Source organism: Serinus canaria, chromosome 4A (assembly GCF_022539315.1).
Source record: "Serinus canaria isolate serCan28SL12 chromosome 4A, serCan2020, whole genome shotgun sequence".
NCBI lineage: Eukaryota > Metazoa > Chordata > Aves > Passeriformes > Fringillidae > Serinus > Serinus canaria.
In genome coordinates, this window is record NC_066318.1 from 9,674,609 (window position 1) to 9,696,845 (window position 22,237).

Consider the following 22,237-nt stretch of genomic DNA (forward strand, 5'->3'; position numbering starts at 1 on the left):
TAGATAAGACCATACCAACAATAGCAAACTTTTAATTACTTCTGTGATTTGATCTTTGACAAGCTCCAACTTAATTTTCAGTAAATAAACTTAATTTATCAGAAGCTTCACTGATTTTCTAGAACTTGTTTGTGTTCTGTATCATAGTTACAAAAGTAATAAACAGAACTTACCTTTTAATATTCTTAAAGGTTTATTAAAAATGCCTGTGTATATTTGCATGTGTGTGTGTATATATATATGAAAATAAAAATACATCTTTTCTTCTTTGGCTTGTCTTCCTTGTAGCATTTGGATGCCTTACTGCGACAAATTCGGGATATTGTGGAGAAGCACACAGATATAGATGTTTTGGAAGCCTGTTCAAAAACCTACCATGCTCTCTGTAATGAAGAATTCACAATCTTTAACAGGGTTGACATTGCAAGAAGTCAGTTAATAGATGAATTGGCAGACAAGTTTAATCGACTGCTTGAGGACTTCCTGCAAGAGGTATTTTAATGTGCAAAATCACCTTTTCCTGCCCTTGTAAATATTTTCAGTATTTTTTTCTGTCTTTCTCTGCAAGTCAGAGCTAGGGATGGGAGCTTCCCTCTGGTTTTCAAAACTCTTGAGTCAAGTGCAATAATACAACAGTGATAGCTGCTGTGACAGTTTGAACACTGACTGTTCTTGTAGTGAGTCTTTAATTTTGGTCTCCTTTTGACAAGAGTCCTTTGGGAATTTGAGATAAGTTTCAGATAAACAATTAAATACATAAACTTTTACTCTTAGCTTTTGAGGCTTACAGTTTTAGAGTTGTAGTATTGTAATTCCCCAAGGATTCTCCTCAGATGTACTACTGTTGCTAGTCTTGGCTGTGGTTGCATGTTGCTGTTGTTAAATATCAAAATCTCTAGAAAACACTCCCCCACCCTTCCTGAATGCAAGCAGATGCAGTTAGTAAATCAAAAATAACTTTGTTCCCACACTGTGTTGATCTGAGAAGTGAGAATCTTCTGATAGAGTATTTAACTTCACTATGTGGGATCTCTTGACATTCAGACAAAATTTGTTTCTCCTTTTCATCTGTGGTGAGCAGCATAGGAAGTGTCTTTTTGACAGCTTCATTCTTAACATTTCTTAGATGCATGTAGTTTATCAAGCTCTCCTTTTTTCTCTTGCTTTTTGTTGTGAATTAGAATTCCATTCTAGAAATCCTAAGCAAGAAATGTGCCCATTTGTTTCCCTTTGTGATGAAAAGAAAGAATGAGAGGTAGAATAAGGAAATGAGATGTCAGAAGTTGGCTTAGAGGAAAAAGGCAAATACTCTGATGGAAGTGTTGAAATCCTTAGTTCTTTGATAGGTTGAGCAACTATGGAATAGTAAAACTTGCATTATCTCTGCTAGACTAAGGAGGAGTTTCTTGAGCTCAGATAGTTTATCTTATGTACAAATAGATACTTTTTTGCCCCTTTGATTTTACTCTTTTTTCATTAAATGCGATTTTGTCAGAACTTACGGGAAGATTAGAGCAAACCATTCCCTTACCTCCCTCAAAGACTTTTTTCTGTGATTAAAGTAAGACTGAAGTACTGACCTGTGGCCCATCTAGTCCAGTGTCTTTTGTCTGACAGTGGCCTCTGCTGGATTCTTCAGAGAAAATAGAAGCACCTACATTATACATTGTATTTTGCTAGCCTAGGCTTTTCCCATTTCTTCTCCCTTCTCCTTCCTCCCCGCCCCCCTCCCCCTCTCTCTTCTTCAGCTGCTATTTTATAGAATCCTAGAATTGTCAAGGTTGGAAAAGACATTTAACATCATTGACTCCATCTCTAGATATGAACACCTGGCTGCCCTGTCTCTCTAACTCTCCTGAAAGCATACGTGACATGATAAATCATTTATCAATAATTTAGAATCAGGTCTGCACCCTCTCCTGCCCCCAGTTTGGGGGTGTGGGGGTTTGGTTTTACTAACTTCCCCAGTTCACTGAGACTACACTGCTTGAGATATCTCACTATATGATTATTAAATAGGGGGAGGAACCTGATGAAGATGATGCATATCAGGTCTTGTCAACACTGAAGAGAATCACTGCTTTTCACAAGTAAGTGGCTTCTGCGCATGTCTGTCAGGGTTTGTGGTGGGGGAAATTGTTTTTAATTCAGTATCAGGGTTTGTGATGAGGGGGCTGTTTGTTTTAAATATGATGCATTGTGCCTTTTAATGCAACTTCATGGGATTGTTTTGTTTTTTTTTTTTATTTTGTGTGTGTGTGTTGGTTTGGGTGGGGAGGTATTCAGTGGCTGGGGTTTTTCAACATTAATTTAAAAATTTAATTAATTATTTAATTAATTATTTTTGACCAGTTAAGCTTTTAGTAGTCATTAACCTCAAATTGTAGAAAAAAGTATTAGTTAAATAATACTTTTTGTTTCATTTCTAATGCTTCCAGTGCTCATGACCTATCAAGATGGGACTTGTTTGGCTGCAACTACAAGCTATTGAAAACTGGCATTGAAAATGGAGACATGCCAGAACAGGTCTGTAGTTAAAATGTATTCTTTAGACACAACAACAAATACCTTTTGTTGCTGTCTTTTATTGTCTTTGTCATCTAATGCTTTCTTTCCTTTTGATTTCAGATTGTAATTCATGCACTGCAGTGTACTCATTATGTAATCCTTTGGCAGCTAGCAAAAGTTACTGAAAGCAGTTCCACAAAGGTATGCCTTGTTCCAGTTGTATTAGTAAATAAACATTTGTACATAGTGCAGTGTCATCAAGTGGGAACTGTGATGGAATAATTAAAACTAGGAGTGTTCTTTATATTGATACCTACCTAAAACTGCTTTTTAAATAAGTTCTTCTGAATTAATAGTTTTAGTGGTCACATTATTTACTTCTACAAACCTAGTACTTCCTTTAATTGCTTTTATTATTTAAATGTCAGTATTAGGTTTAATGTGACTGAATTTTAAAATAATAGTAAATCAACATCATACCTATCAGCCACAGTACCAGTGCCAAGAAGGAGTAGAATGGAAGTTACCAAGCACAATATAGTTAGTCTTACTACTCTTAGGTAGTGGGTTTGGATTTGTTTGGAAACCTTGAAATATCAGTGACAAGTCAGTGAGATCTAAGAATTTGTATTATCATAGTATTCTTATTGCTCGGTATGTCACAATCCTGCTTTACCCTTCATCAGTCTTTTAAGTCTGTTGTTAAATAAAGATGTGAAAAGATGAAGTTAATCTTTTTCAGGGAATGATGAGAGGCCGTGTTCTGGTTCTATGTATAGTAATCTTGAAGGGCAAAGCTCTGGCAGATGTCATCTTTCCAATTTCACTTCTTGCAAAATCTTAGAGAAAGGATTAAGGTTTCCTATATCCAGCATTGCTTGAAGAGGTTGATTAGGTGGTTCACTGTGTGAATTGTCAAATGGAAAAAGGCTTTTTTCAAAAGACCTCTCTAGTTTAGAATGGAGTTTGTAAGTGCTGAAATATTTTAATTATTTATCAAAAATTAAAAAATGTAATCCCTGTAATCAAACATACTTTTTCTGCAGTTCCTGTGAGAAGAGTACCTTTTTACTAGAAGTCTATGCTGGAGTTGCACTTCATTATTGGAGTTACTGTTAAAACACCTTTCTTTATGCCAGAGGGAAGGCAAGGAAATTCTTCAGGCTTTTTAAACACTTTGATTATCATGCCTATAATTAATACAAGAAAAAAAAGTTACGACTGTCACAGTTTACTAGGGAGAAAACAAAGGGAACTCATGACATTAATAGTGTATGAGTAATTAATAATCCATTATTACAATACTCTTATTTTAATGTGAGGATACATACATTTTTCCTTTAATTTTTAAAATTTATTTTAGGATGTTGTAGTTTGAGCTTCTGGTAGATGCAGGAGTGGAAAATCATGCTATGTAACTTGTACTAATGATCTTATAACAGAGAACAGCTGTATCAGATTACTGTGGTTTTCCCCTATCCATTGAGACTTCTTTAGTCCAGTGAGTAATATAGTCTGAAGGTGTTATAGATGAATATGAACTTCACCACTGGCTGATTAATTTACCCATCTGTGTTTTAATGGTTTTTAACATTTCCAACCCTAAATACCTGATAAAAAGTGGCTGCACAGATTGTTGAGAGGTGGTGTAGTTGTGTGAAGGATTTGGAGGTTTTGTTACCTTATTCCTTAAAGGGTAAACAGCAGTCTTGAGGTTTTTGTAACTGTGATAAAAGCTTTATCACAAGCCTAATGGCAGCAGATGAGCTAAATACTGACAATTAGTTTAGAAATAAAGATTAACGTAGCTGTTTGCAGCAAAATGTAATTTGCAATACTTTCAGCAGGAATGAAAAGACTCTAATAGAAAAGTGGTCCCTTATTGAGACTTTCTGCTTTTATATAACAGGTTTTTTAGTTACTACTTTTTGTAATAAAATAACATGATTTTTATCCCAACTGCCGTATCTTCTGTGCTACACAAAATGACAAAATTAAGGAAATTGCTACTTGCTAATTTTATTTGTAATAGTGATTTTTAAAAATAATATAGTGGACTTGAATGTTACCACTAAGGTCTGTGGTGGAATGCTCTGTGGAAGTGAATGCACTGTATGGGACTATAAAATTGGAAAAGCAAAACTGTTACATGAAGTTATTCTTTTTAAAGGAGGATCTTCTACGTCTCAAGAAGCAGATGAGAGTGTTCTGTCAAATCTGTCAACACTACCTGACCAATGTAAATACTGCTGTTAAGGAACAGGTTAGTGGCTTTTGTTACTTAGAGTCTTCTCATACTGTACTTTCAGTGCAGCTGAAAAAGTTCCTCTTGCTAATATTTTTGGCACTTAGTGGGAACGTGATGTCCTGGCTGTTCAGGCTGAGTGCCCTTTGAGTGTCAGTGCACAGGTGCTTGTATGCTTGTCCTCCTCATGTACATAGGATTTCAGAATCCATTTAAACTTCTTTCTTTTGAGTAATTTTAGGCAGCATAATGTTTTATGCAAAGGAGCTTTTTGTTACTTTGAGTAACCACTCTGCAGGTGCACTGTGGAAACCTCTGGGTGTAAGGTGAGTGAGAGTTCCATTTCAAACCTCTTGCTTACCATGTGCTAATGACCCACATCTCCTGTGGAGCTGTGGGTTCATAGCCTCAAAACTGGCTAAGGACAGCAATTTAAAAGGTTTTTTTTAGTTCTGTCTTAGAATGCATGCAGGTGCAGCTTCTCTTCTCCTTCTCTGTTGCTTCATAACACATTATATTCCTCAGTTTTACAGAGTCCCAAGAATTTGGGCATCTCAAAAACAGGAGGAAAAAATGACTACTTTAGATGAGTGTGTATATGTTTATACATGCACAAAGTATTCACTGTAACATAGGAGAGTTTATTGTTGGGAAATGGGAATTTTTGGAGTCACCTTTAGGAACACTCTCACACTGCTCTGTTGGTAATAGTGTTGTTCAGAGATGCTGAAGCAATTGCTTGAAAGCCTCAGCAATGATGCATTGCTTGATGAGCAGTTTTATAGTTAGTCCCTCATACAGTTGCCCTTTGTGGGGAGAGTTTTAGCTCCTAAATGTTTCAGTTCCTGAGTAAGGAATGTGTGACAGTTCAGGCAGGAGACAGAAGTCCTGACTTTTTTGAAATGCTGGCATGAAGGTTTTGGGGGTAGTCCTTAGTTTTTGCTTCAGTTTCAAAAAGAATTGAGGCATTGGGAAACACTTGTCCTGAGTTCTGAGAAAAGCAGAGTTTAAAAAAAAAAAAAAAATTGAACTGTAGGGGCTGAGTCTCTTCAATCTGTGGGCAAATAGTTCTTTGTCCAGGACACTCATAGGATTTTGAGGTTCCAGTGAAGAGCACAGGTTACTGATAGCAGCAGAATTAATTCTAAGTAAATGCCTTTAACAATCTTTAAAATGCCAAGAGGAAAGAAAATGAAGTATGTCTCTACAGGGGAAGGACCAAATTATCTTCTAGGTAGACTGCTTAATTAAAGACATAGAAAGCCAGGAGCCTTTTTGCTGCTGAAGATAATAATAACCTGGTTAAAGTGGAAAATCTGGTCCACTGAGTCGCACAGCTGCAGCTTTTGAAACTCTTGCTAGAACAAGAATATTCCTGGAGCTTAATAGGCATGTTCTGTGTCAGAGAGCTGTCTAGTGTAATAGTCACAAGGTGTAGGGTGTGAATGTGCTAGTAACAAAAATTACTGAAGCTCTGAGTAGGTCTCTCTAAGAGGCTGTATGACTCTCAGATTCTGGTAAACACTAGAAACTGGAGCTGCCTAGTTACACAGGGTACCTGTCACACAGGTACAGTGTTCCACTTCCCTTCTCTAATCTCATGAAAGGACACAAAGGACTTCAGAGGAGCACATGTATTTTTTGTGACCAGGAATTAGTAATACTCACTTAGAGGAGTTAGAGAACAGACCTGTTCATGGAAGTACTTGGGAGATTAGAGCCAAAGAGAAGGTGCAGCACTAAGCAGTTTCTTGCCTTGGTCTGCTGGTTTGAAGAATGTCAGTCTCTGTGTCAGGTACTAAGACATTTGAACCTTCTGGATCAGTGGAGTACAGACATTTAAATCTCATATCAGATGTACAAGTTAGCCAGCAAAAGAAAAGGTTGGTTGCACTTTTGCATTTTTGGACATTAGGGTTTAAAGGGATTGAATAATCTCAGCTGTGACATGTTAAACAAACATGATTGAAACATTTTTAAGAAAAGTTAGCAAAAAGGAGATTGTACTATGGTCAGAGTCCACAAAGTTCTCTAGTGACCGAATGAAGTATCCATCAGGGAGAATTTGGGAGTTTCAGGCTTCTCATGTTTTAGTCTTGGAATATTTTCACATATAATTTGGCATCATCTGAGCAATATTTTTATTTGGAGACCTAGTCTTGATACAGGAACCTGCTGTGTGAAGCTATGCATATTTTGACTTTGGTTACCCTTTGTAGTTGTGTAGGACTTCAGTGGCCTGTGTATACTGTTGAGATCTTGAGTATTTTGTCAAGTGCAAATACATTATTCCAAACAAAATCCACTTTCCAAACAAGTATTTATTAAGGTTTCTTTTTAACAGGCTTTCACAATTCTGTGTGATGTGTTGATGATCTTCAGCCATCAGATTATGACAGGAGGACGTGACATGTTGGAGCCACTTGTTTACACTCCTGATTCTTCCTTGCAATCTGAACTACTCAGTTTTATTTTAGATCATGTCTTCATTGATCAGGATGATGATAATAATAGTGCAGGTTTGTACAAAACTTAAATTTCCTTTTTATTTTTTGTTTTCTAGCTAATATTTTTGTTTCTTTGTGCATTTCTGGGTTTTTGTGGTGCTGGTATTTTGTTGTTGGTTTTTTCCTTGTTTGCCTGGTTATTTTTTTGTTTTAATTTTGTTTTGTCATTGAGAGGTGTGTGTGTGCACAAAAGGTAAGTGTGGCTTTTAAATGGCAGCAGCTGGTTAAAGGATTTTCTGTATTGGGAATGTGTAGGATGATTGCAATAAAGGTTTGGTTTAATAGGCTCAAATATTTATCTCTGTATCAGGCTAACAGACATGTCAGTGGACAGTGAAGTGCATTGCCATCAGAACTGAGATCTGATTTTCTGAATCATGACCACTAGCCCATATTAGATTTATATATAAATATTTAAATATAGTCTTTAAACTTGACAGTTTTCCTGTTCTGAACTCTTTCTAGATGGACAGCAGGATGATGAAGCCAGCAAAATTGAAGCATTGCACAAAAGAAGAAACCTGCTTGCAGCTTTCTGTAAGCTCATTGTGTATACTGTGGTGGAAATGAACACAGCCGCAGATATTTTCAAGCAATATATGAAGGTAAATTTGAAGCTTAGTAGTGCTACTTCATAAAACTACTAGAATACAGTAGTTGGGGAATTTTTACCTATTACTTGTTTTTTTAGCTTGCAAGATAACAGGTTCAAAATGGGAAGAATTCAAAATTTAAGAGTTGCAGGCCCTTTTTTTGTATGTAGGGGGGAAAATTACCGAGATGAGATTTATAGTTCGTGTTGTGTGGGTAGAGGGGACCAAGAAGGGAAACTAATTATTTTAATGTTGTTTTTACTGGTTTTATTTTCTTATTCTGATTGATGGTGTGTTTTTAATTCACTTATTAGTTTGGTCGGCCTTTTGAGAATGTACTTCCCAAAATCAACTCCATAATGTCTAGTCTCATCCAATAGTTTAGTTTAAACTTTGTAGAAGAGAAGTAAAATTTGAGTCCACTCTCCCAATTAGCTTTATATTTGTTTCAATCTTACTTAAATATGAAAACCTCTCCTGGCTCATGGGATTCCCAGCTGCACACTAATAAGAGTTCTCATTTTGTGAACATGATAAAGCTTTGCTCCTTGGTGATTACCTTAAAATCTTAAAATTTCGGCAGCCTGCTTTTATCTGTCTTGAGTGCCCTACATATATTTTGATTCTCTGAAGAATTAATTGGGTCTTTCTTAAACCTGGACAGACAGCTGGCTTTGTTGGACAGATTATGCCTATGATGCTGTCTGTAAGTGCATCCTTTCAGCAAAGAAAATAAAACTTCCCACCAGAGTTCCAGGAGTTGGTAAAAAGATTAGATTCTAATTCTGTACCCTGGAGGGGTGAACACATGTCATTAACAAATATGGCACGGCCTTGAAGATAAATAGGTCATTCTGCCTCTAAAGTAATACTCACTGCAAGAATGAAAAGTGGGTTTATTCTGTTTGCATTTAGGGTTTTTTTTATTTATTATTCTGGAGGTGGTTTAGGGTGTAATTTTGATGTAAACATGAACATGTTGGGGTTTTTCCACTTTAGATATGTTTGATTTTTCTTTTTAAAAGAGCATATCCTAGATTTTGTTTTCAGAAGAATTCAGTAGTTGCAATGTTTTCAACTAACATTGGCAGTTAACCTTTTTTTGTTTGTTTGTTTTTCCTAGTATTACAACGACTATGGTGATATTATTAAAGAAACAATGAGTAAAACAAGACAGATAGACAAAATCCAGTGTGCTAAAACACTTATTCTTAGTTTGCAGCAGGTAAGAGTTTGCAATATTTTTATGCATGAAATTCCATACTGTAGATGATGTCCTGTTGTTTAGTAACTAGTTTGAGATATTGATGATGGAATTTTTATGGGCGGTAGGGATAAGTAGGTCTAAACTGAAACACATTTTCTGAAACTATGTGAAAAACTGCCAGAAGTCTTCTTATACCAAATATTGTACCACAAAAGATGCAGGAGAAGTCAGTAAATACAAAATGAATGTAACTCTATGAAACCTTCATAACTCTAAAACAATAGTTTAAGTATTCAGATATATGTTGTGAAATGGCCAGTTTACTTGTTTGTGAACAGATAAATACTTCCTGCCTGTGTGGTAGGTGGTTTGGGGTTTTTTTATGGGAGTTTTGTTCTGCTTTCGGTGTGTTATTTTGGTTTTGGGTTTTTTAAACTATTCTGAGAATTAATTTGAAGTTCTAGTTATTTCTTAATGTTTAGTAGAGACTTCATTAAAGAATGTTTTATTGTCAAATGTGTACTCTCTTCAGTAAAGTTTGTCTGGAAACTTGATGAATTCAGTTAAAGTTAGCATTTGATTAATCTGCTCGCATAAACCATCTGCATGGATTTTATTCACAGGCTCAGAACAGCAGAGACATATATCTCCAAAACACTGTAATCCAGCATAGATCACTGCTATTTTATGAAAGGAAAATCTACCCAAATATATTTTCTCTATCTCTGTTTTTTTGACTAAAGGTTATAAAGCTGCATAGGGACTGTGGGTCTGGATATTGAGCCTGGTGGAGGCCAAACAGGAATAGTCCTTATTAAAGTAAGGACTGGTTTATCAGTATGGATATTGCCAAAACAAGGGAGGATGAAGCTTTCCTTTTGATAGCAGCATGGCTCTTAAGTAGCTGGTGGAACTGCAGTGTAAAATATGTAACTAAGCACTCTTTGTTTCATTCTTTGTGATACGAAAGAGTGAAGGGTGTGTTAGACAAAATTAAGAAAATAGAAAAAATTATTATTGAAGTGAAATTACAGTTGAATTCAATAGGATTGAGAAAGGATTGATCAGAGAAAAGACTGAACTTCAGAGTATTAGGCTTTGACAACTATTGATAAGTACTTAAAAATCTCAGTGACAGAATTTCTGGTGTCCTTGGCAGTTTCCCTGAACATGTTTCCATTTTAGAGTTTCTTCTTTATACTTGTATTTTGAGAAGTTAAAAAAAAAAAAAAAAAAAAAAAAGGGTTGAAGGATTGGGAACTAGTAGTTAGAAGTATTTTAGTAAAGACCAGGTAAGGATCACCCCATTTATCTCTTCTTTGTTGGTGTATGTAATTAGGGAATCCTACTAATTTTTTGTATTCTCAACTTTAGAACACCTTGGTTTAGTGAAGCACTGAAATCTGTCATCCACTGTATCTACAGTGTGATGAGTACTTGGACAGTGCATTTCAGAGTTATCTCTGGGGTGCAAAATCTTCAAGAGTAGCTTTGACTTCACTGTCCAAAATGTCCATGTTTGTCTCTTGATGTTGTCAGACTAGGAGTGGGGGGAAAGTAGCTGTGAAACATACTTTTAAACTGAAACTCACCTCTGTGTGTATTGGTCCAAAGTTTGGCATAATCTTTTAATACACAAAAATTTCCCTTTTTATTCCATGCAGCTCTTCAATGAAATGATTCAAGAAAATGGTTATAATTTTGACAGATCATCACCAACATTCAGTGGCATAAAGGAACTTGCTCGACGTTTTGCTTTAACATTTGGATTGGATCAGTTGAAAACAAGAGAAGCTATTGCTATGTTACACAAGTAATTGTGTGCTTTGTATTATTACTTCCATTTCTGTAAAAACTTCTTCACTAACATAAGATAATCTTTTTAGTCTTTGAAAATGAGTTTGTTAATACTAAGTGCCTCAGCCCTAGAGATGATATAGCCCAAATATTAATTAGGGGGTGACTGCAGTTTTGTCTCTGACTATAACCTAAATGTTTAATGTTGTTGGTGTTCTCCAGCATCATTGTATAAGCGTATAAATTATGGCAGTGTCAATGGTATAATGAAAAAGCCTTTTTAATGTCTGATCCATAACAATAAGAACAGATCCACATCATTGTCAGTGGCGATCATGTTGGCCTCATGCAGAAAACCTGCAATGCAAGGTAGAAATTCCATGACACAAAGAGTGTGTCCAGATTAAAATAATAACTGGTGTTCACCTTTTTTGCTGGAATATGGAAACATCAAATTACTGCTTTCTTGACATAAAGGAAAGGGGTTTGGTTTGGTAGCTCACAGTGCTTTGAACTTCTGTTTGTTCTTTTTCTGATGTGATTTTTTGTTTGTTCTTAGGGATGGCATAGAATTTGCTTTTAAGGAGCCTAATCCACAAGGTGAGAGCCACCCACCATTAAATTTGGCATTTCTTGATATTCTCAGTGAGTTCTCCTCGAAACTTCTCAGACAAGACAAAAGAACAGTGTAAGTATTTTCTTAATATTCTTAGTATTTGTAATGATAACCACAAAAGATGTGCATCAGAATAAATATTTGTGTGTTGTATTAATCTAAAATGGAATCTTTGTCACATCAAGGTAAGTTTACACTTAATGTAGTCAAGTATACTCACGGAAGGTAAATTATGTTTATTGTTATTTTTCCTTTTATGGTGGATAAACAGAAATTGTCTTCCAGATTTGCTGTTGTCAGGCCTTTGTGTTAACTGGATGGAAACATTGGCTGATAATTTCAGTAGTTACTTATCTTGACACGGTAACATTTTGTTACAGATTTCTGCATCTCTGTATTTCTTGTTTCATTTAAAGGTATGTTTACTTGGAGAAGTTCATGACGTTTCAGATGTCTCTACGAAGAGAAGATGTGTGGCTTCCTCTCATGTCCTACCGAAACTCTTTATTAGCCGGTGGGGATGATGACACCATGTCAGTGATCAGCGGAATCAGTAGTCGAGGATCTACAGTAAGAAATAAGAAGACAAAGCCAGCAACAGGCAAGCGGAAAGTACCTGAAGGTAGAGCTTCTCTCATCTTAAAATTTGCTAGAATAGATGCTCATATAAACTGCACACATTGTTCCATATTTTTTAGTGTGATTGTATCGGTATGCCTTTATGTATTTTTTCAGAACAGGTAGCCTCTGATCATGTATGTGTCTTAGTGGGGAAAGTATTCATTTGATTCACAAAAGAAGATAAGGGCATTAAACAGCATTGAGTCATACAATAGAAAAGTATAGAAATGCTCCAGCGAGTGATTATAAATCCAGGCACTTTGAGGTACATGTAAGACTTTGTAGCAAAAAGTAAAGCAATTGATTCTCTGTATCATGCATTTAATTCGTGTTTCAGCATTCGCTTTTAGACTAGTTTGAAAAAAACTTCACAGATGTTCTTCCTGTGTTTGCTTCCAGCTGAAGAAAGCAGCAGTAGTGACAGTATGTGGCTGAACAGGGAGCAGTCAATGCACACACCAGTCATGATGCAGACACCTCAGCTCACCTCCACGATAATGAGGGAGCCTAAGAGATTGCGACCCGACGAGAACTACATGGGTGTCTATCCTATGCAGCCCGAGCACCACCAACCGCCGCTCGACTACAAGTACGTACACCAGTAGGTCTGCTTTGTGTTAGTGTCCAAACACAAAACCAGTACATGTTTAAAATAGAATAATGGTCTTTTTAAGCACGCAAGTAACGTGGATGTTGGCTCAAAGGCAACAGGAAGAAGCCGCGCGACAACAACAGGAGAGGGCAGCGATGAACTACGTCAAGCTGAGAAGCAACTTGCAACACGCCATGTGAGTGGAGTGAAATGCTTCTTCCCTGGGTCAGGGAGGGGAGGGTTTATAAATGCAGTGGTAACACCTGTATCTTTTAAGAGGGATACATCTTCTGAGTTTGAAAGTTCTCTGCTTTCTTAAGGACAGTGTGGTTCTGCAGAAGAAAATTGCACATTACAAACAAAAACCATGGGCATATGTATTGAGGAGCTTTACATCTTCCCCCTACTTTTGATTGTTTTATTTCCAGTACTTCATGTAACATTGTTTAAATGGTGGCTTTTTTTAAATACAGTGACGCCAATTAGTATAATTAGAATGACTCCTTAGTTTTCTCATAAGATATGATGTTTCATGTAGAATTTATGAGGAGAGAGGATGAAGGACTATGTGGGAGTATTTGTAGTGGTTTTACACATCCACTTCATTTCAAAGGGATTCTTCCTGGCCTTATCATAAGGCAGAAACAATTTTTCTTTAAGTGGCAAAACTTAAGCTCTCTCTCACTTGAGCATAAATTAGGTATGGAGGAGATCTGCTTACCAGTTCTCACACCATCTCAGAATCCCCATTTAGCAATGTACCAGTTGTCTGAACTGACCTTTGTTAGGCATTGTCTCATGATCTCGTAGTATCTTCTGGTTAAATACCAGCTTTCTTTAGTAGTAGTTGTGCATTCATTTCATTACTTCATTTCTGTTTTATGTAATGGAATCATCATTTGTTAGGAGTCTCTTACTGTGCATTAGCTTTTTAAGTAGAAGTTAACTGATTTAGTGCTAAACAGTATTGCTTTTCATTTCAGTCGACGTGGCACAAGTCTAATGGAAGATGATGAAGAGCCAATTGTTGAAGATGTGATGATGTCATCAGAAGGGCGGATTGAAGATCTTAATGAAGGCATGGATTTTGACACCATGGACATAGACCTAGTAAGAAATTTACTTCTCTTTTAGTGGTCTTGGGATTTGCATTTCTGCTTTTAAAGTAAGATATTTGAATTAAATTTTCTTTCTAATAAAAGAAAAATCATTCTGGTTGCTTTCTGCATTGGTAAAGGGCTGTGCTGTTGCCTGTATACAAGAGCCATCCGCTCCAGTTGCCTTACTGAAACAAGAACACTTCCTGTCCTAACTAATAACATTTATCCCTTGTGAATTTCTTCCCCTTGAGAGTTCAGCTTTGCTGACTACAGTGTAAAACCTCTATTTTTCTGGTGAAATTGCACTTAACCTGTTTGTTTGTTTGCTTTCTAAAGCCACCATCAAAGAACAGGAGAGAACGAACGGAACTAAAACCAGATTTCTTTGACCCCGCTTCAATCATGGATGAATCGGTAGGTTCACTTACATAAGGGGAAAGTAATGTAAATCAGTCTTAAGGTTGCCATACTCCCTTACTTCAGATTTTAAATGGAAAGAATGCATTCTTCAGGTTGTCATTGTTAGCTTATTTTGACAGACTGGTACAGTAATTCAGCTCCATACATTCTAGGATAGTCAGTGTTCCTTGCAATTTTATGGGATTTTTGTTCTTAATATCTGTATCTAGCTATGTAAAAGTTAAAAGCCTATGATTCTGAGCAGAAAACACATTTGTTATGGAAAAGACTGTAGCAGAGGCTGATAGCAAAGAGCATTAGAAAAATGAAGAAATGTGCATACACAGTATTAAAGGCAAGTTTTCTGTTGTGCTGAGCTTAGTTCAGTGACTCTGGTGTCATTACCAAATGTCAGCATTAGATGGTTTGCATTTTGTGGGTTTTTTTTTTTTAATTGGCATATTTACTTTTGTGCATAAGTAAGATAATGGAGAAAATAAGAGATAATACAGATATCTGTTTATAGAGATGAGAGGTATTTTTTCTTTCCATATAAAGTTTTAGGTCCAAAACATCCGAAGTCTGTAGTTTCTGCTTGCAGTTGCCCTTTTATCCGACTTGATAAATCTGCAGTCTCTAATCTCTTTTAAAAATCTGCATGAGGGATTCCTTCTGTCTTGAACCACTTGTAAAGTATGCAGCCATTTTTGACCTTGGGTAGCTGGTACAAAATTACACTGGAAATAACAAGCTGCAGCAAGCCAGCAGAGGACAGTACAACAAGGCTTCATGGGAATCTTGGACAGCTTGGTGGAATTTGGAAGATGGTTATGTATTTTTTTACAGTATTGTTGCAGCGTGAACCTGTTCTTGCTTATGGGAGAAGTCCTAAATACTGTTTTAATTGCAAATCCATATATTTTGTACCACTAGGGCTTTGCTTTAGTAATAATGAATCAGTTAGGCTGTGCGTCTGGCTGTTGTGTGTTCTTTACCTGAATTAACACCAAGAAAATATCTCGCCTGTTCTCTGACATTCTGTTTTACAATCGTTCTTTCCCTCCTCTTCTCGATTTTTCCTGGACTGATCTGTGAAGTACCAGTCACTTTTTAGTCTGACAATGCTGAAACCTTGGCCTTCTTCAGGTTGCATTTAATTGATTGGAGGACCCTTTTAGCTCTCCATCTCTAGCACTAGCTGTGGCCGCTGGAACGGGCTGAGGTTCCCGCCTGTGCCGGGCGCAGTGCGCGGGAGCGGCCGCGCGGGGGCAGCCGCCGGCAGCGCAGGGAGCGCGGGCGGGGCCGCTCCTCTGCGGAGCGGAGACACAGGCCAGGGCTAACGCGGCAAGCCAGAGCTCAGCATCATCGCATTAATGCAAAGAGTTCTCAGAGTAAAGTTAATTTGCTTTATTCATGTAATTTATTCAGAGGTCCCTTATTCTTGGAGCTGTTGCACTTGTTTTTAATAGGCGTAGACATTATAAAGCTGTTTAATTTATTGAGATGCACATGGTTTATGACTAGACTTCTAGTCGGATGTGCCCAGTTACTGCTGGCCCCAGAGGCAGTTCTGTCTGTGTGCTCTGTTATAGGAGGCACCCAAAGTGAATTTAGTTCAAAGAACAGTAAAAATTGGTTTGTAAACAGATAAATATGAACAGCATTGTTAAGGTTCAGGAATATTTGGTCTGTTTTGGCTCTTGCTGGTTTTATAAAGTCTTACAAAAGCTAGGGCAGCCACAAAATCTGAATATTCTGGGGTGGTTTTTTTTTGGCACATCAGTGGTCATACATACTTCCATTGACAGAAAGCTGTATAGCTTGTTCTCACATGGGAAGTGGAAACTGATTTTTTTTTTCTTTCCCTAGTTACACAGTCTCCTGAAGTACAGTTGCTTGATTTTACCTGATGATTGTTTAATTTTTCACTGTCTTCCTGACAGAGTGAATACATTTCCTAGGAAATGTTAAATTTGTGTCCTGGTTGGCTGATGTGGGATGGCCTGTGGTTTCTGTGATCACAGTCACAGCAGCAGCCAGTGTCTGGAGGGTTTTGTCCCAGGTTTAGTAGCTGGTAATAACACATTTGATTTCAGGTTAGTGCCAATAGAATGTCAAAGAAGTCTGAGTTAGGCACCTAACTAAAAGTTTTTCTGCAATTATTACCTAAAATAATTAAAACACAGGCTTTATTCCTATTGGATCTAGTTAATTTCAAGTGCGAGAAAAATATTTCTAATGAATGAGGAGCCCTTTTCATATTATTATCTAAATCAGGAGTGTGGTTAATCTGGTTTGAAAGAAAAATAAACTTAATAATGCCTTAACATATCTTGAAGTGTCTTAATCTTAAAATATATACTAATTGTTTTGTTATTTGTTAAATGTGTATTAGACTACAAATTGACACCATTTCTAACTTTTTTTTTAGGTTCTTGGGGTGTCAATGTTTTAATACCAGAGCAGCAAATAAATCAGTGGTGAAGTCATTTTCTAAGTGGAAGAGGAAGTTTTTCAATACAAAATTGTGGTAGATACAGTGAAATTCTGAACAGATTTTTCTCTAAGGAGAATGACATGCTTTCAAGATCAAGTGCATTGAAGGGGCAGTTTTGTTTGCCTGAAAGAAAAAAAGAAATGTAAAGGACAAGTAAACAATTGAGGATAAGCTACACTTTTTGTTGGGAAAAAAATTCAATATTTTATTTATGTGCTGTCAGTTTATTTCTGGATCATAAGAAGTATTCCCTCTGAGTTTTAATCTTAACAGTCTGAGAGGTGTTTGGTACAGATTTGAGCCCCTCTCTTTACATTTGCTGGCTATACTAAATAATCATGAGCTCTGCTGGATTGCTGTTCATGTCCATGAGCTGTAATAGTAGATGGATTGGTTTTCTCGCAGTGTAGAACGAACCAGAAGAGTTGTCAGTATTTTCAATTAAATGCAAACTTCAGCAACAGAAGGTTTGTATCAATTAATCATGGAAAAAAATACATAAAGCAGAATTTTAACCGCTTTTTCATCTAAACCACACTTTTTATTCCAAAAGCTTCATGTTAGCCTTCTCAGAAAGGTCCATAAGCTATAAGCTACCAGAACGTAACAGATTTCACTCTTGCTTGCCCATTACCAACCCTGAAAGTTTGCTTGTCCTTTAAGAAAAATGTAATGTTGTGAAATTCCTTCCAGTAGTGCCACTGTATTTTGTCTCCAAATAAAAGAAGCTTATTGTAGTATGTTTGCAGAAAAATTCTAAACAAAAATTATACAGCTTATTAGAGTGTGGGAATAGGGATCTAAATTTTAAATAAAATTATATATATATATAAATTGGTGCTGATTTTATAATTGCGCAGTTTGTTTAGTTTTTTCTTACTTTTAAATTCCAACTTAAAATTATGAGGTTTCAGAAATATATTGAAAGTTTAACAATGTTTAAAAATAGAAGAGCATGAGAATTCATGCTTTAAAAATGATTTTTAAATTTGTATTTTATATTGTTTTATCTATCTGTCTTTGCAAGCAGTCTTCAGGTTAAAGATACTTCTAACAGGTTACAGTACATTTCCTCTATATGTAAATTAGATTGGATAATAGAAACTCATAAACAACCCATAATATTCTTTGAAAGCTAAGCTTTAAATTTCATTTTGTGTCCATTCACAAATAAATTAAATTTGGTCTAAAACAGAAAGTGGATCTATGCCATTTTGACATTGACTCATTTTGCAAGGCTTAGGCAGCTAGACATCATTTTAAAGGAAATATTAACTTATATTACATATGTATATTTTTTGTCAGTTGTCTCTCAGTTCTTGAGGTATATTATTTTAATCATTCCATGCCTTAATACGCTTGCAATACAAGAATCTCCCCAAATGGGTGAATACAAAAAGGCTTCCTGTTTTTAGACTCAGAAATTAAACATTCGGCTGTGGTAGCCAAAAACCATAGATTATCTAAAGGATCATGATAAAATATAATTATTTTACTAGGTCATGGGGTAACAACAAAATGAAAACTAGATCTGCCTAACTCATTTTACATAAATAAATACTCTCATGTCTAAAAGTACTGCCTATATTGTTTTCCACACCACTGCATTTAATAGAACTGCTGAGAGGACTGTATATATGATTTTAAACTTAAGTTGATTTTTCTTACTCTTGAAGGAGTGTTTCTTTGTGAAAGCAGTTCTTACAGCTTTGTTTTCAACCAGCTAAAAATGTTTTATATATTTACCTTAACCTGTTGTCCTCCACATTCTATTGTCCTAATTGTACTGTTTTCTGATTTGTATTTATGTCTTGAGACAGTAACTTTTTGAATAAAAATAAACCTACAGTATGTTGTATGTTTGATCTTTTTAAATTGGGGTTATGGGAGGACAGTGAAGAAAGGGGTATGAGTAATGCAAATGTTATGTTTATAGAAATCAAAATCTTTTTCCATGTCTTTTAAGTGTTTGTCTCAGAGTTGGGATAATGTATGAAAAACTGCACTGTTTTATATTTGTAATAAATTGTACAAGTTTTTAAAATGTGAATAAAGCACTAATTGGGTAATAATTTAAAGCAGAAAAGTTAATGCAATCATGATTGTTTTAAATATGCTTTAATTTGAGATAAACTTGTTAAAAGAATTAGTGTAAATACAGAGTGAGCTTTTGAAGAGGTTAGTACCTGCAAATAAAATTTTTAAAATTTGTATAGAACTTTTACATGCCAAGAAAGCAGTGGTTAATTATTTTTGTGTTACGTTTTTTAAAGGTGTATTAATAACCTTTCTGTTGGTTTCTTTTTCCTAATAACTATTATCTGATTTTACTCAGAATGCTTTTGATTCTGACATTGGAGATGCTGTACATAGTCCAATGGAAATACCATTAAATGTGTATGCTACTTTTCATTCCATAAATTGATCATGCACCTGGTAAGCATTTTGAGCTTAACTGGCCAGACAGCAAGGGAATAAGGGGAAAACCCTAAACACCCCCTCCCATTCCCCTCTCCTCAACTACTGAGCACCTCTAGCTGGGAATTGAAAACTCCTTTCTGGTACAAGACTTTTTAAAGCAGTAATTTTAAGATCGTAGAGAAAGAAAAGTTTTAATCCATGCTAATGTAACCTTAAGAGTTTTGGGTAGGTTTTCATTTTAGTTATTATTATTGCTGATGTTCATTATTCCTGTCTCTAAATCCTGCTGTAAGTTCAATAGTATCTTGTGGAAAATTGTTTTAGTAAGTTCTAAGTTTATAATGCAAGAAAAATACCTTCACTATACAATGTAAAGTCTGTTCTAGTTAAACTGCTTTGGTTCAAAAGCCTGTAAATGAAAGAAATTGGAGTTTTGAAGAGAGAGATGAAAAAAATGTAGAAAAAAGCAAACTATAGAGAAAGTAAAGCGTGTCCTCTTGTTTACTAGGGGGGCCACAGGGAAGGTATTGACACAGAATGAATTTCAAAGGAATAGTTTCCACATATTCTGTAAAAAGTATTTCTTGATATTAAACAACCAAAGACAATATGTAAGACGTTAGTGATGGCTGTTGTTTGTTTGTTTGGTTTTTTCTCCTTTGGATGGTGTGATGTTGATTCCTGTAGCATGTTAGAGATCATAAATCTCCATCTTTATTCTCAATATAACTAAGAAAACACCTATTTAAAATCTGCCCCTCTGTTTCCCCCCTAATTTACCCATACACTTGTCCTTGTGTGGGATTTCAGGACAGCAATACAATTAACTTCCTTCACATACTGGATTTTTTGAGCTGCTTTGATTCACAACAATGCTTTGCTACTTTTTTACCTATAGATTTTATTGTTATTATAATTATAGCCTGATTAATATCAAGGACTTGTTAATTCTTTGAAGCATTTGTCAAAATTGTGAATTTGTGCTTCAGAATTCTTTTGACAAAACACAATTTGATTCTTTAAAAATATTTTCATTCCTACTTAACTGCTTTAATTTAATGTTCTTCAACTAATTTGTGATGCTGAAATGTAGCTTATGCCATTGCCTCATTTTTCATAATCCTCTGCAATTTCTTGGACTAAGATTCTTTAATTTCACTTCCAAAAGTGATCATATTTTTGATGGAGGTGGATGATGACACATACTTGGAAAACAAGGTAATTCAGGACAATACTGCTCTATAAAAATTCTGTTTTAAAAGTAACAATTCCCTGTGAATTGTGCCTGTCATTTTCCTCTGCTGTCGTTCTCTCCTGTATCCCTTCTTCATGTTGCTGTTCTTTCTTTAATCTATTTCTTTGATTAAATATCAATTTTCATATTTCTTAAAAGTTTTTACCAGTTAGATTTGGTACAGCTGTTGCAAATGGTGCCTTCCAGCTAGAGATTCAGTTGCTGCTTTTTGTTGTGGTTTTTTTTAGCTGCTGCCAGGTTTTATGGATGTAAATCATAGTGGCAGTACAGTGGGAAGAAGCTATAATTGTGCCCAGAAAAATGATCCAAAGCATGTTAAAGTGGCTGGGTGGCTGCCTGACAGAAAATGTCCCTGTCCTTCAGAGAATGTGTGTACAGTTCCATAATGTCATCATGCTTCCCAAACCTGACTGTGTAATTTCTGCTGAGCTTTTCTCAGCAGTTTTTTGATTGGAAAATAAGAGGAAAAGTCATCATGTTTTGTGTATATTAACTTTTTGTCGAAGAAAAAACTGCAGTTACCAGCTTTAAAAGTGGAAGTTGTGTTCAGCTGATAACAGCTTGAATTCTGCACTTTCAGAAAAGCTATTTAAAAGAACCTAATAAAATAAAATATAAAGGTAATAAAACCTCTGGAGGCCGAGAACATCTCAAATTAGGAAGGAGAGATGTGAAGCTGGTAGTTACTTGGTGAAAGCATTCAAGTAATACAGCAGGACCTGGGAAAATGGATTAATGAGCTTGCAGACAGTTCCCTGTTTGTTCAGGTGGGTAATGGCAGGTGGGAGATCCATGCACACAGCAGCAGCTTGTTCCCAGTCTGGTGGGCTGTGGGTACAGCTGGAATGATCCCTCAGAAATTTAGCTGGGATGATCTCCTTGTGCTCATCTGGCCCTTCTCTAGAATGCTCAGTCAGTGCCTTTACCCTTAGGCTTTTGTCCCTAAATCCCCTGTTCTGTCTGTAGGGCCTGGCTGTGGGACATTGGTGTGAGCCCTGTGCTGTGGTTCCTGCAGCTCCTGGGAGGGCTGGGCTGGCTCAGGGATTCAGCACCCCTCTGATCCCAAGCTGCCCAGCACTGGGGTTTCCATGCTGGAGAGCTGCAGCCCCCATGTCCTGGCAGGAGCTCCACATGACACCTGTTTGCCAGGCCATATTGCCATCAGGGCAGTTGGCTGCTGCTTTGTGAACAGCAGTTAAACCACAGCTCTTGAGCAACAAATGCACCCATCTCTTATTATTTTAACACACTCTTTTCACAGGCTTAAATTCTGTTTTCTTCTTTTCAAACTGCTGCACTCCACCAAAAGCAAAAAGCAAACCACATCCACTTGTTTTTCATATCATGCACAAAAGCACTAAAGATGTGGCGTATCTTATATTTAGCCTGCTCTTTATTGTTCATCTTAAAGCACTGAGCTGTCTTTTACACAACTGTTCTTACGTATCAACTGACAAAAGCTGTCTTTCCATTATTTCTGTTGCCAGTTTATAATCTTCTGAATCTTGAAAAGCAGATTTCTTGGGGTGTCTTTTTTTCAACTGAATTCTTCCATTACAGACAAGAATCAAAGTGCTCTGATACCTAGCGTGGATTAGGGAAGTGGCATTGTCAGTGAAAACAGTATCTTGTCAGTTCCATCCTGTTTGAGGGACTGATGGTGTTACAGTTTAAGGGCTTATTGTGTAAATGTTTGTAACTGGAGAAATCTACAGATTTGGGCTATCAGTCCTTTTCCTTGTTAGGGACCCTTTTATTCTTGCTCATATCAATAGCTTGTGTGTGGTGAAAGTAGCTTGTTGAAGTGCTGTGAAGTAAAAGAAGCACATGTTCTATTTAAAGCTGCTTTCATTACAAATTCTCTCTTTTATTTATTTTT

The 22,237-nt window shown here is 36.3% G+C and overlaps 1 protein-coding gene across 4 annotated transcripts in view; it reads left to right on the forward strand.

The window, feature by feature from the left end:
* STAG2 (stromal antigen 2) overlaps positions 1–18,533 on the forward strand; it is a 71,212-nt gene extending 52,679 nt beyond the window's left edge. For 2 of the 4 annotated variants that reach the window (XM_030228765.2, XM_009090353.4), the window contains exons 19-34: positions 289–492; positions 2,020–2,090; positions 2,439–2,526; positions 2,629–2,709; positions 4,679–4,771; positions 7,098–7,272; positions 7,726–7,865; positions 8,977–9,078; positions 10,725–10,873; positions 11,417–11,545; positions 11,890–12,095; positions 12,494–12,683; positions 12,769–12,882; positions 13,670–13,796; positions 14,123–14,200; positions 16,617–18,533. In XM_030228765.2, the coding sequence (XP_030084625.1) occupies positions 289–492; positions 2,020–2,090; positions 2,439–2,526; positions 2,629–2,709; positions 4,679–4,771; positions 7,098–7,272; positions 7,726–7,865; positions 8,977–9,078; positions 10,725–10,873; positions 11,417–11,545; positions 11,890–12,095; positions 12,494–12,683; positions 12,769–12,882; positions 13,670–13,796; positions 14,123–14,200; positions 16,617–16,640 (1,971 nt within the window). In that variant the 3' untranslated portion in view covers positions 16,641–18,533. Of the gene's footprint in view, positions 1–288; positions 493–2,019; positions 2,091–2,438; positions 2,527–2,628; positions 2,710–4,678; positions 4,772–7,097; positions 7,273–7,725; positions 7,866–8,976; positions 9,079–10,724; positions 10,874–11,416; positions 11,546–11,889; positions 12,096–12,493; positions 12,684–12,768; positions 12,883–13,669; positions 13,797–14,122; positions 14,201–14,743; positions 15,156–16,616 lie in introns of those variants that run through there. The other 2 variants (XM_030228767.2, XM_030228766.2) reach the window with 2 other exon arrangements.
* The last annotated feature ends 3,704 nt before the right edge of the window (positions 18,534–22,237 follow it).